Raw genomic sequence first — 14,497 nt, forward strand, 5'->3', positions numbered from 1 at the left:
CTGCTTTCCTTCCAGCAGTTTAACACTTGCCTAGGTTCTAGGCAACCTGGTCAATTGTCCACAGTTAGGAAGTAATACTTTATTTTTTAAAGCTAGTTTCTTTCCTTACTTGAAATATTCTTACTTTTAATTGTGATCTTTTAAAAAAACTGCAAAAAGTTGAAGAATAGTAAACTAAATATTCACATATCCACTATTTATAGGTAACATTCTATTGACTGATTTATTTAACTATTTGAAGCTATTTGTAGCAAAACATACTTGTTTTATTGTTGTATATTTGAGTATGCACTCTGAAAAGAAAAAAAGTATTATACATTGCAATGCCATCTTGGAAATTTGTGGATGTGTGTATATTTATACAGGCTTATACGGTATGTGTGTCCTGGAAAGACTAGAGTGTATCCAGGAAATAATGATGAATAGGATCAACTCAAAAGAATACAAAAATAACGAAAAAAATAAAATTTCTGTCTTTTTTAAAGGCTTATTTTATTGTTTTCTTCTCTGTCTTCTTTGAAGACAATGAATCTGGGTCAGAGCAGATCCTATACATTGGTTCAATCCTGGACAGCATTCATCCAAGTGCCTTGAAAAAAATGCCTGCTTTCACAACAAAAAGGACACTGTCTATTAGCTGATATGGAACTCTTCTAAAATTCCTATCCAATAGCTACAAAGAGTACTTTTGTTAGACTGAGTGAGGAACCAATGCCAGTAGGTAAAAGTCCTTTTGTTCCTGGATTGGAGTTTCAGATAAATGACAAGTCCCAAAGACATGGCAGAATTTTAGTAGGAGATCTGGATATTTGGTTATTGATATGTACCTATGACTTGTTTTAGTAAATGAGTGTTAACCTGATACTCAGTATAACTAACTTTAAAATTTACAGGATTCTAGTGGAATCTTGTTTTATTTAACAGACTTTTGCATATGAATATTGATAATACTACTTTATTTTGCCTGTCTGCCATTAACAGATACAGAGGTGGATTCTGTCAACCAAAATTTGTTGCTAGGATTTTCCTGAGTTCCTATTAGAATGGTTAAAAAAGATGTGTGTATTTAATCATGCTTTCACTTCTCTGTAGAAGATTTCTGGTATTATGATTGCTTTTCTTTTAATGTGTTATCTTTCTCTGTTGCAGCTTTTTGTTCTGAGGCATATTGACTGAAGTTTAAGGAGAAGAATTGTGACCTGCTAAGAGAATTTGCTCAAGGAATGGAATTAGCTCATAGTTTATTGCTTAATGAAGAAGCATACAATCAGCTAGGTGAAGTTCAGAAGGCTGAATTTATTTTTGAGTGGTTGAGATATTTGGAGAAACTCTTGCTAGCAACCAGCAGGGTGGGTAAAATTATAAAAGTTGTTTTTGTTTTAAGTGCCAGGTGAAGTTTGGTTTATTCAGTTTGTTTTTCTAGTTCTGTTTAAAATAACCAAAATTAACTTCAAAATGCTAGATTTTATTAAAGATTTGAATAGTTACATAGGGTAAATTTGTTGCTCTTTGCTTCAAAAATCAACATTGCCAAGAAGAAATTACACTAAATTTACACTAAATTTAGAAAAAAATCAACAAAGTGGATAGCTATAACAAAATCAACTCTGTTTTACATTATAGGTTACTACGGCATGCATGTATTTAAATTTATGTCACATATATAATCTCATTATACACATACATTCTATAATCAAATTATGTATACAAGCTCATATGTAATCATATATATAATCAGATTACATATACCTACTTAAGAGATTCTGGTTAGTATGAATTTGACCTGCCTTTCAAATGTAAGAAGAAAGGTTTTTAATAAATAGAGCTCTTTTCTTTGTTAACAGAGACTATAGAGTAGTGTGGCTTGGAATTTATTTTTTTGGAGATGTTAACAGGCAACAAACTACTTGTTAGTGTAGCACAATGGCCATGATATCAGCTTATTTAGAGCCTTTTTAATTCTTAAGTATGTAAAAGAGAAATTGAAGGGTTACCTTTGACTGTGTTGACTTGGAATTATGTTTCTGTTCCATCTCTTTCCAGAATGATGTTAGGGAGAAACAGAAGAGTCTTGTTGAACAGCTTCTATATTTGTTGAACAGTTCCCCAGGGCCTCCTACTCGCAAACTTCTTGCCAAGAATCTAGCCATACTTTATAGTATTGGAGACACATTCTCTGTTTATGAGACAATCGATAAGTGTAATGATCTTATTCGTAGTAAAGATGATTCTCCAAGTTACCTTCCCACTAAACTGTAAGTTAAATTGTATCTTTCGTGTGCCAATTTTATTTATTAAGTACCAAAACTATTTGACAGGTGTTTTGAAACTGAATTTTAAAATCTAACTTTAACTTTGTCCTTTTGGCTGAGAAAGTTCCTTTTGGAAACTCTTATGTGTATTTGATGTTTTTCTCAAATTTTAGTACTTGAGTGCCTACAAAGAAAATATTCGGAGTTCTTCAGATTTGGGGTGTTATTTTAATTTCTTGGTTTTTGGTAGTGAAACTGACAATAAGTATCTTGGGAAAATATTCTTCTAAGAACCTAAAAGTAATGGCTTAGTTTGTTTCACGGGATTCAATTCCTTATATCTCCTTTGATTTTAGAATAGGCCATGAGCACCATGGTTCCACAGCAATGACTGCAATGTTGTTCTGATTTTTTGCTTGTAACAGAATATATTCTCCCATGAAATTTTCAGGTTTCAAATTTGATGGGAGCTTTATGGCTTGTTTCTCTTACTCTTTATAAGTAAGTCCATCTTTGATTATCTGGTATATGACTCAAATGCTATTAAAATATTTTGCAAATTTTCAATTTGTAAGAAATTTGAGGGATGGATAGAACATTTTGGTGAGATCTAAATTAAGAATGATACATCCTTTTAAAATTCTTGTTATCAAAGGTATGCTTAGCTTATTCACCTCAGTGTTATGTCCACAGAGTAGATTCTGGGGAATTTTATCCTTTCAACATAAAATTAATCTTTTCCTTCCAGACAGCTGACTATCAAGATGCAAAACAGTGGTTTTCTTATCCTTCTATTGTATCATCTACAAAATATTAACTCAAAATGGGTCATAGATTGAAATATAATAGCTAAACTATTAAACTCTCAAGGCAAAATCTTTGTAATCTTGAATATGACAGTGGTTTCTTGGATAAAATACCAAATGTGTAACTAGCAAGAGAAAATATAGTAAATGAGACTTCCTCACTTTTGTTTCAAAAGATATTCCCAAGAAAGGGAAAACAAGACCACAACAGTGGAAAAATTTTTCTAAATCACTTTTGTATATTCTAAGATCTTTTTATATTTGTTTTCTTAGCCTGACTAATTTATAATTTAAATATCATTTCAGTGCTGCTGTGGTATGTTTGGGTTCCTTATACAAGAAATTGGGCAGAATACTGGGTAGCACCTTTACTGATACAGTTGGGAATATTCTTAAAGCCATGAAGAGTGCTGAGGTAAGTTGTCACATATTGAACTAAATAATAAAAAGATAGGATTTTTCATGTTTTGTGCTTTTTTGATAAATATGACAAAATACATTAATACGTGTAAACTTTTTCCATTAATTATTTGCTTTTTAAAATTTTTATTTGAAAGGCGAAGTTACAGAATAAGAGAAAGGTCATCTATCCACTGTTCAATCTCCAAATTGTTGCAGTGGCTGCTGCTGGGCCAGACTGAAGCCAGGAACAGGGGCTTCTTCTGGGTCTCTCTGATGGATGCAGGGGCCTAAGCACTTGGGCCATCGTTTACTGCTTTCCTAGATTCATTAGTAAGGATCTGGTTTAGAAATGAAACAACTGGTACTTGAACTGGTGCCTATATTTCATGCCAGTGTTATTGGCAGCAGTTTTATGTGCTGTGTCACCGTCTAGTACCTGGGCGATTGTATATTTCTCTTCATTTGGGATGTTTATTATCATATTCTTTTTGACTATGCTTTCTTCCCATTTGGCATTCTCAAGTTTCTCTTGAGTCCCAATAATCCGGATATTTGCTGTTTTCATGCTGTGCTGTTTCCCTTAAGCTTTCTTTATTCTTGATTTTTTTTTTTTTTGCCTCTGAGAATATATATTCAAAAAGCCTGTCTCTGAGCTGTGTGATTCATCCCGAGTTACTGGTGCATTCTCCTGTTTATCTGTTCTGTTACTAATGCTTTCTTTCTTTTCTTTTTTTTTTCCTTTTAAATATTTATCTTACTTAATTGAAGCACAAAGTTAGAGAGTGAGAGAGATTATCCATCTGCTGGCACAGTCCCCAAGTGGTCACTCTACTCTGGGCTGGGCCAGGTTATAGCTAGGAACCATGAGTTTGTTCTAGCTCTTCCGTATGAGTATAGGGGTTCCAGCGCTTAAGCCATCCCTGTTTTGTTTTGTTTTTTTAATGATTTATTTATTTCTATTGGAAAGACAGATACACAGAGAGGAGGAGAGACAGAGAGAACAATCTTCTGTCTGCTGATTCACTCCCCAAGTGGTCACAATGGCCAGAGATGAACTGATTCAAAGCCAAGAGCCAGGAGTTTCTTCTGTGTCACCCACATGGGTGCAGGGTCCCAAGGCCTTGGACCATCCTCTGCTGCTTTTGCAGGCCACAAGCAGGGAGCTGGATGTAAGTGGGGGGCTGGGATACAAACCAGTGCCTACACGGGATCCTGGCACATGTAAAGTGAAGACTTTAGCCACTAGGCTACTGTGCCGGGACCACTTTTTTAAAAAATTGTATGAGAGATAGCTTCCATCTGCTAATTTATTACTGAGATGCTCTAATAGCTGAGACCAGGGTTAGCCAAAACCAGAAGGTAGGACTTCATATGAATCTTCTTGTGGGTAGCAATGACCCAAGAACTTGGGTAGATGCAGGCATCTCAATTGCTAGGCTATATAATTGCCTGCCAAGCATTTCCTATATAATTTTGTATAATCTTCATGACAACTTTGTGTATTGTTGGAATGTTTCTACTTTTTAAATAGTAAGTACCTCCTATGATAGTAACTATTAATGTTTCTTGGTGTCTGAATGAGTTGGTTGCTATGCACAAAAATAAATATCGATTTTTGGTGTCATTCTTCATAATATTCTTTTTCTTGTGTAAATATTTCTTTTTCCTTTTTTTGTGACAGTCTCAAGGTCGTTATGAGATTATGTTGAGTCTGCAAAATATCTTGAAAGGACTAGGAGCTGCTGCTACACCTTGCCACAGAGATATTTATAAAGCAGCTAGATCCTGCTTAACAGATAGATCCATGGCCGTTCGTTGTGCTGCTGCAAAGGTAAACTGGTCTGTAGAGCAGCCTTGCTAAAAGTACGTGTAAAGAAATTAAGTCAGATTATCTTTGTGTATGCGTTTTAGCAACTGCTCATCATGGAGAGCTATAGCCTTGATGATCAGCTGAGGAAACGCAAGGTCAGGAGTTTAAGGATTTGCCCAGGGCTCAGTTAGTTAGCAACACATCATCAGAAGTTTGTTTCCAGATTCTTATGTATTCATTCCATTCTGTTACGCTTTCCCTCTGTAATTCTGCAAGCTAAAATTTACTTGTAAACTTTATTTTGCTTCGTAGTAACTCTGTATTTAGTCATGCCTTATTAATACAGTAGGTTAGATCATAAAATTTTCTCTTTATGTTGAAATTATAGTTGTACATAGCTGACAGATTGATTTTAACACCTTTAGTGGGAACATTATCTTTATATGCTATAATCGCAATGAATTTTATTACTATAACTGCTGTGATCGTTAGGTTGCTACCTTGAATTTGTGAATTTTCTTTGTTAGATTATGGTAGTTTCTACAAGTTACATAAATTTAACCCTGACATTTTTATTTGTTTTTCATTAATTTCTGTTTATCCAATTGAATAGTGTCTCCTTGAACTTCAGAATGAGGCCATTTTTATGTGGAGTACAGACCTGGACAGTGTGGCCACACTATGTTTTAAGTCCTTTGAAGGTTCTAATTATGATGTGCGGATTTCAGTTTCAAAGCTACTGGGCACAATATTGGCTAAAGCTATAATTTCTAAACATCCAGGAGCAGGTAAATTAATGTAATTATTTGCAGAATATCTTTAATAATTTTCCAGTTGATATAAACAAATATGTTTAGCATTATAGCTACCTACTATTATTTTTAAGAAGAAGCATTCTGTCAGCCAATTTTCTTTTTAAAAACATTTATATCTATTTACATATGTATGTGTAATTTAATTTAAAGGCAGTGTTGCAGGGATTGGGAGAGGCAGTGAGAGAGACTCTTTATCTGCTGGTTCACTCCACAAATAGCTGCAGTGACTGAGACTAGGCCTAGGTGAAGCCAAGAGCTTTGAACTTCATCTGTATTCCCACGTGGTTGAATCCAAGGACTTATGCCATGTTCACAGTAAGGAGCTGGATAACAAGTAGAGCAGCTCGGAACCAAACCAGCACCCAAATGGAGTGCCATGATTGGCAGGTGGTGGTCTAACCTGTTTTACTGCAATGCCGGGTTTCTAAACGATTTTTTTCCCCACAGATACTGCTATAGGTCCTAAAATTTCTTCAAATACTTCAGGAGATGTATGAGGAAATATTAAACACTCTTGGAGTGTAATGGGCTATGTTCAATCATAAAATATTCAGTAGCTGATTTATTGATCTAGAAGCCAGAATGAAACTGAGGGAGAAAAAGAAAAAAGAAAGCATCTTCTGTTTTCTGGTTCATTTTCCAATGAATATAATAGGCAATGCTGGGCCAAACTAAAGCCAGGGTCCATTTTCTTAGCTATCATCTGGTACATTCTCAGACACACTAGCAGGAAGCTGGGTCAGAATGGGAGCAATTGTGACTTGATCTGATGTTCCAGTATGGACTGCTGGTGTCACTAGTGGTCGCTTAACTCACTACTTCTTGAATATTTTTCCCTCTTCTAACCTTAGAGCTCTTCCATTGTTGTACCTTTATGTGATGGTCTGTCTTCTATAGGCTCCTCTACCTACAAAGCAGAATCTCTTCCTGACTTTATCATTTTTATTAAAAAGGAATTATCCTGTCTCTTGTTACAACTCATCTTCTTATGTACATGAGGACCTTGCTCTAAGATGTCTCCCATTCTCTCTTCAGTATCAGATTTTTTCCTCTCATTGTTTTCTACTAAATATGCTTTGATTTTCCCCCCATCTTTAAATAAGTAAGTAAGTAAATAAATAAATAAATAAAACCTTCTCCAGCAATTAAGAGCCTGCTTTGTCTTTTCTTTGCAATGTAAGTCTTCGGAAGACTTCTTTTTCTTTCAAGTTTATGGGGCTTGGGGGATAGAGTCATTCATGATTCATTCTCCAGTTGTTTACAGCAGCACAACTGGGCCAGGCCAAAACCAAGAGCCAGGTACTCCAGCTGGGTCTGCCACATGAGTGAAAGGAACTGTGTATGTGAGCCAGCAGCTACTGTCTCCCAGGTGTATTAGTAGGAAGCCAACTTGGAAATGGAGCAGGTGAAACTTGAATCATTCCACTGTGAGGCAATGGTATCCCAAAGCAGATGCTCAACACACTGTGCCACAAGGCCTACCCCTATTTTTTGCTTTATTGAAAGAACTTTCATACTAGTTTTATAGTGCTATACCATTTTGTGTTCTAACCAACAGTGTATAAGAACTTTAGTTTCTCTATGTCTTTGGTTACACTGATATTTTGCTTTTTGCTGATAGCTATTTTGATAGGTTATTAGGTGATTTCTTCCTGTGATTTTAGTTTGTATTTTTCTGCTGATTAGTGATATAGAACAGTTTTTTTCCTATTCTTACTTATCATATTTAAATCTTTTCCTATCATAATATTTTTGAATATTTATACTAGGCCAGGATCTGTTCTGAGAACATGAGATATATAAATAAAACATAAACAAACTGTTCTTGTGGAGTTTATGTTCTTACAAGTAGCTTAGGCAAATCATTGGGCATTTTCCAGTCAAGCTTCCTCCCAATCAAGTGTTCCTCTTCTGTCCTTTTTCTCTTGCCTTGTAAGGCCTCATGCTCACATGGTTTTCCTTCCTCCTCACTGTGTAGTCCTGTTCATTCTTTTCTGATAGTGGTTTGCCTTCTCTGTGAAAAAGCTCATGGCCTGTTAGTTGGTCTTCTGCTTTTCTCTATAAGATCACTCATTGTCATCTTAGATTCCATCTCTGTATCTGTGATTCCTGTATTTATATCTTTAGTCCAAGTTCTGTCTTGGACTTCAGACTTTTGATATTCAGCTGCCCTTTCACACCTCAGTTTGGATGCTTATTTATTGTTTCAAGTTACCTTGTCCTGAACTGAACTCTTGTTCTTCCTTCCCCCATACATACATGTGTTTGCTGTACTTGCATGCTTGCTTAAATAGTTTGACAATTCTGTCCTTCCAGGTTATCGGGGTCCCTCGTCCCGCGAGCAAGACCCCGATACGGTAAAGATTCTTAAAAAAAGTTTATTGGATAAGACTTCAAGCGTTGTGGCAAAGTGAAAGCAGTTACAGCACTTGTAAGATTTATTACAGTAAAGCAAAAGCAGCCTAGTGCTAGCTAGCAATAGCCTTGAAGTGATAGCGATAGCTTTAGCTCTAGCTCTGGCCTTGAAGTGTGCCTGGTGGAATCTCCTCATTAACTATTTTTCACCCAGACCTTTTTACATTACACAAACCAATCCATACACAGTTCCTCACATCATGTGGTAAACACACCAATCATGACTTAGGTCACGTAGCTTCTCTGCGTGCTCGGCCCAATCCTTAGTAACTTCTCAAAACCTGTTTATCACCTTTGTGCCACCAAGCAATGGTCAGCAAGTGCCATCTTTGAGGCGCGGCTCCGCTCTCCACACAGGTGTTCAAGCCAAAATTTGTGAAGTCACCCTTGACTCCTCACTTTCACACTCAACATCTGTTGTACGTGGTTATCTTAGAAGCAGCCGCCTTGAGAAAATGGCTAATTCTGGGGTTAGGGCTGGGAAAGTTCACAATGAGCCCAACTATCTGATACCAGAAGGAAGCAGTGTGCACAGATTAACATTCTCAAGAGACGTCAAACCTAGGATGCATTGACACCAAAATGCATAGTGACAGTTAAGTGAGAAGGGAATCAAATCAATGCAGACAAAATATAAATAAAAAAGAAGAGAGAAAAAAAATGTTATGGCGGAATGGCAACTCATAACTATACAAGGAATAGTTGTTAGAAATTAACTTTTATAATCATTACAGAAATAATTTATGGAAGTGGGAATTCTCAAATGATTTCTGAATGAAAATGTGATGGATTACAGAATATTTATGGCATCTTAACGTATTGCCAGATTGCATTACAATTATAAATGAAAATTTTGCAGTACATGACTCTGGAGACTCATCCAAGTGTTCCCCAATGTTGGGACATATTAACACCATCGTGAGCTTGTTGGTGTTATACATTGAGGATGCAGTGTGTCTGCGTAGTCCTTTTCCAGACAAACTCGTATCAAGGATCATCCTGTAGAACAGCTGGCTGTAATTCTATTGTGGAAAGTAATGAGGGTAACAGAAATGAGTCCAGGTGAGAAGTAAATGGATGTTTATTATGCTGTTTTTACAAGGTTTTTTTTTTTGTAGGCGTGATTTTTTTCTAGGAAAATTGAAAACTGTGCCTATGTGTATGTCCAGACTGCATCTACGCTGCTGTGCTTTGATCCAAATCACCGTCAGCTCGCGTAGCTCTCCGTACTTCTGCTCTGCCCGTAGGCAGCAAGATGTTCTCCGTACCTGTTCTCTCACTCCTCTGCTCAGGTTCCTTGACTGGCAACTTAACTTATGTCAGTAACATGCTTATTAGGGAGGTTAGCAAGGTGTCATGTATGATTCCATAGCCTGTCTTCTCCCCTACCTCCTCAGTCACCGCTTCCTCATTACCCTGTGTGAACGCAGCTGGGCCTTGGACCCATCCAGAGGCTGCGTTACTATAGCGTTCCCTGTTTTCTAACATGTTTTTTCCCTCGATAGCCTCCTCCTTATTCTGTCACTACATTCACACAAATGTCACTATACTCACAGAAATGTCGCCTGTCAATGAATCTTGTCCTGATGTCTTTTTAAAGTCACAGTGATTCCCCACCCCAGAAATCTTGACTTCATTTACCCTTCTCTGTTTTCTTTTTCTTTTTATTTTTATTGGAAAGTCAGATATCCAGAGGAGGAGAGACAGAGAGAAAGATCTTCCATCCGATGGTTCACTCCCCAAGTGTCCACAACGGCTGGAGCTGTGCCAATCCAAAGGCAGGATCCAGGAGCTCTTCCTGGTCTCCAACATGGGCACAGGATCCCAAGGCTTTGGGCTGTCCTTGACTGCTTTCCTAAACCATAAGCAGGGAGCTGGATGGGAAGTGGGGCCACCGGGATTAGAAGTGACACCTATATGGGATCCCAGTGCGTGCAAGGCGAGGACTTTAACCACTATGCTATAGCTCTGGACCCTCTGCTTGTTTTTTAATCACTATTTAATATACTATAAACTTGTTGTGCTTACTGTTACACATACTCCTAAAATTTGTGATTGACAAGGACATGAGCTTTACTGGTTGTCCCCAAGAGCCAAGCTAGATTTGTTTTTGAAGGTTTTTTCTCTTTAGGTTATGGAATAGATTTTTGTTCATAAGTTTATTTTTGAGTTTATTTTTCTGTTCCTGTGTTTTGTTGTTTGTTTATTTCTCTATTTGTGTGACCAGTAGGGGTCAGATCTTGTGACCATAAATTTTCAGGAGAGAAATAAAAGAAGGGAAATTGATTTTTCTAAAAATTAACTTATTTGAAAGAGTGATATATATGTGTAGACATAAGGACTGGGGGTAGGTAACTTCTGTCTGATGGTCTACTCCCCAAATGACTGGGTTCATCTAAATGGAAGCAGGATCATGGAACCCTATGTGGATCTCCCATGTGGTTGTCAGGGATCCCATTTTGGCATTCCTCCTGCCTTTCCAGAAACGTTGGTAGGAAGTTGAGTTGGACCAGAGGTGGAGCAGGAGAACTTGAACCAAAAAGCTCTGATGTGAGATGCTGGAATTACAGGTCGCAGCTTAGCTCACTACACCACAACACTGGCCCCAGCTTTTGTATTTTTTTCAAGTAAATATTGTTTCCTATATTTTAAGTGGGTAAAATTCAACTGTGTATAACTGAAGGCAGCTGTAATACTTCTTCACCTAACTTATCTCTTATTACTCTTGATTTTTTTAACTTATCTAATTTTTTAAAGATTTATTTATTTTTATTGCAAAGTTAAGTATATATATAGAGAGGAGAGCCAGAGAGAAATATCTTTCATCTGATGATTCATTTGCCAAGTGACTGCTATGGCCAGTGCTGCACCTACTGAAGCCAGGAGCCATGAGCTTTACTAGGTCTCCCACGCAGGTGCAGGGTTCCAAGGTTTTGGGCCATCCTCAACTGCTTTCCCAGGCCACAAGCAGGGAGCTAGCTGGATGGGAAGTGGGGCCACCGGGACCAGAACTGCTGCCCATATGGGATCCCGGCATGTGCAAGGTGAGGACTTTAGCCGCTACGCAATGGTGCTGGGCCCTAGTCTTGATTTTTGAATAAACATTATTTTTGTTATTTTAATTGAAAGGGAGAGTGAGAGAAAAGGTAGGCATACAACACACACCTAGAAAAAGATCTCCATCCACTTGTTCATTCCCATATGGATGAGTAGTGGGCCGGGCCACTGCCAAAGCCAGAAGCCTGGAACTCCAGCCATGTTTTTCATGTGGGCAGCAGAACCTTACTGCTTGAGTCATCATTTTCTGCCTCTCAGGGTGTCACTAGCAAGAAACTGGAACTGAAAATACATTTGGGGCTGAAACCCAAATTATGGGGCATCTCATATGGCATTTGCCAGTTTTCTCTTGAGTATTAGAGCCTAGGGGCCAGCAGAGTAATTTAGTAATATTAAATTTTAATTTCTTCAGAGACTAAGAAAGTAACAAAAGTATTGCCAGTGGAGAATTTTTTAAAAATATGGCATAGTGGTTGCTTTATAAAATTGTCATTAAAAGTTGTAGCATTTAAAAAAATAAAACTATGGTTTTTGGCATTTTTAGTATGTGAAAGGATTTTCATACGTTTATTTGAGAGAACACACTTCTTTCTGCTGATTCACTCCCCAAATTCCCATAGCACCTAGGGCCAAAGCTCGGAATTCACATGGTTTTCCATCCACATGCCAGTAACCCAACTGCCTGAGCTGTCACCACTGCCTGCATGGTCTACGTGGACAGAAAACTGGTTTTAGAAGCCGAAACCAAGAGTTAAACCCCAGTAATCTGGTGTACAGTGTTATCATCTTTTTTTTTTAAGATTTATTTTCTTTTTATTGGAAAGGCAGATATACAGAGAGGAGAGACAGAGAGGAAGATCTTCCATCCCATGATTCACTCCCCAAGTGAGCGCAACAGCCGATGCTATGCCGGTCCAAAGCCAGGACCCTCTTCCGGGTCTCCCACGTGGGTGCAGGGTCCCAAAGCCTTGGGCCGTCCTTGACTGCTTTCCCAGGCCACAGGCAGGGAGCTGGATGGGAAGCGGGGCTGCCGGGGTTAGAAAACCGGCGCCCATATGGGATCCTGGGCATGCAAGGCGAGGACTTTAAGCACTGCGCCACCGCACCGGGCCCAGTACAGTGTTATCATCTTAACTGCAAGGCCAGCCACATATCCCTTCCCTTGTTCAGAAGACCGGTATCTTTTCAACTTAATGATGAAAAGAGAGCATTGGGGCATGGTCTGTGAGATTTATACACTTGGGCCCGGCAGCATGGCCTAGAGGCTAAAGTCCTCGCCTTGAACGTACTGGGAGCCCATATGGGCACCGATTCTATCCTGGCAGCTCCACTTCCCATCCATCTCCCTGCTTGTGGCCTGGGAAAGCAGTCAAGGACGGCCCAAAGCTTTGGGACCCTGCACCCGGGTGGGAGACCCGGAGAAGGTTCCTGGTTCTCGGCTTCAGACCGGTGCAGCACCAGCCATTGTGGTCACTTGGGGAGTGAATCATCAGATAGAAGATTTTCCTCTCTCTGTCTCTCCTCCTCTCTGAATATCTGACTTTGTAATAAAAAGAAATAAATCTTTAAAAAAAAAAAAGATTTATACACTTTATAGATATCCTTGCCATGGTAATTTGCGAGTCCATTCTGATTTCACCTCTGAACCCTGTGACTTTTGTGGTACTGTGATATGTACAACGTCCTATATATCATGCTGACTTTTTTGTAAATCAAGAATATGCATTAAAATTTATCAAGTAAAAATATGTTTTGTTCTTTGTCATAGCAGCCTCACGTCAAAGCACACGCAGAGTAACTCTGGAGGAAGTTCTGGAATTGCTAGGAACAGGGTTTCTTCGTGGGAGTTCAGGCTTTCTTCGGGCCAGCGGAGATATGCTGAAAGGAACCAGTTCAGTCAGTAGAGATGTTCGAGTTGGAGTTACACAGGTTGGAATCACAAATCAGTGTACATGTGTAATTCTTACTGGCCTACCATTCAGATTTTAACGTCTGATTTCCCCAAGGTGATACTCTGCAATGTCACTGCTTACCTTTCATGCTCTCATATTTATACATAGATCATGGGAGGCCGAAACAGTTTTTAAAAGCTAGGTTACAAGTAACACAACTCTGTTACCCACAACGTTTTTTTGAAGTTCACAATATTGAAGTTTTTTGTTTGTGTTTCTTGAAACACAAACAAGCTACTTTTTTGCTTTATTTTGAGCCTTTGCATTTTCTGGGATTTTATGGTTTGATGTGTTTCCATTATGTTTCTTTGAACCTATTCACCCAAATGTAAGCTATTTAGTTCATATTATTCAGTATAGGCAATAATATTTGTATTGTTTCAACTCTAAATAAATATCACGGTTCTTAGATTTTTGATCCTTAATAAAATTTTAATGGATGAATTAGGAGAAAGTATCACAGAATAAAACAAAGATTTTTGCATTCTTTCCCATGAATTACCTTTTTTTCTTCCTTAATGTTGCTATGGTTCACAGCAATCTTGTATTTAGAAAAATTCATTGTTTTATACTGTACATAGACTTCATGAAAACATGAGCTTTCCAGGATACTTGGAATTAAACTGTGTGTTTCTAAGGAACAGATTACTGAGAAAACTGCTTGCCTTTGTGTCTCTGGAGTAAGACAGATCATTAACATTCATGAAAATGCCGAATAGTGCCATTCATCACTATAAACTTGCCTTTCAGGTTTTTAGAACTCAATTCCCTTAGAGTTATGGTGCTGGAGCATAATTAATTCTTATAATGTGTTCATATGTTTAAATTGGATATGTCTTGTTCAGAATGCTAAGTACCCTGAAACTTTTGTTCAGAAAAGCTATGACAGTTTTTACATATGAGCTGGCTAAGTTGAGTCTATTAAAACTTCTCATAATCTCACCAAAGTAAGACAGAAGCAACATGAATGAAATCTGATTTGAAAATC

General features: G+C 37.9%; 1 protein-coding gene across 2 annotated transcripts in view; it reads left to right on the plus strand.

Moving 5' to 3' along the window:
- Positions 1–213: 213 nt before the first annotated feature.
- HEATR5A (HEAT repeat containing 5A) overlaps positions 214–14,497 on the plus strand; it is an 85,364-nt gene continuing 71,080 nt past the window's right edge. Inside the window, exons 1-7 of one of the 2 annotated variants that reach the window (XM_040968682.1) lie at positions 214–721; positions 1,150–1,349; positions 2,044–2,255; positions 3,365–3,473; positions 5,142–5,291; positions 5,884–6,058; positions 13,326–13,486. In XM_040968682.1, coding sequence (XP_040824616.1) covers positions 1,224–1,349; positions 2,044–2,255; positions 3,365–3,473; positions 5,142–5,291; positions 5,884–6,058; positions 13,326–13,486 — 933 coding nt within the window. In that variant the 5' untranslated portion in view covers positions 214–721; positions 1,150–1,223. Of the gene's footprint in view, positions 722–1,054; positions 1,350–2,043; positions 2,256–3,364; positions 3,474–5,141; positions 5,292–5,883; positions 6,059–13,325; positions 13,487–14,497 lie in introns of those variants that run through there. The other variant, XM_040968681.1, reaches the window with a different exon arrangement.

Source organism: Ochotona curzoniae, unplaced genomic scaffold (genome assembly GCF_017591425.1).
Source record: "Ochotona curzoniae isolate NIBS_2020 unplaced genomic scaffold, NIBS_Ocur_1.0 scaffold_4701, whole genome shotgun sequence".
Classification (NCBI taxonomy): Eukaryota; Metazoa; Chordata; class Mammalia; order Lagomorpha; family Ochotonidae; genus Ochotona; species Ochotona curzoniae.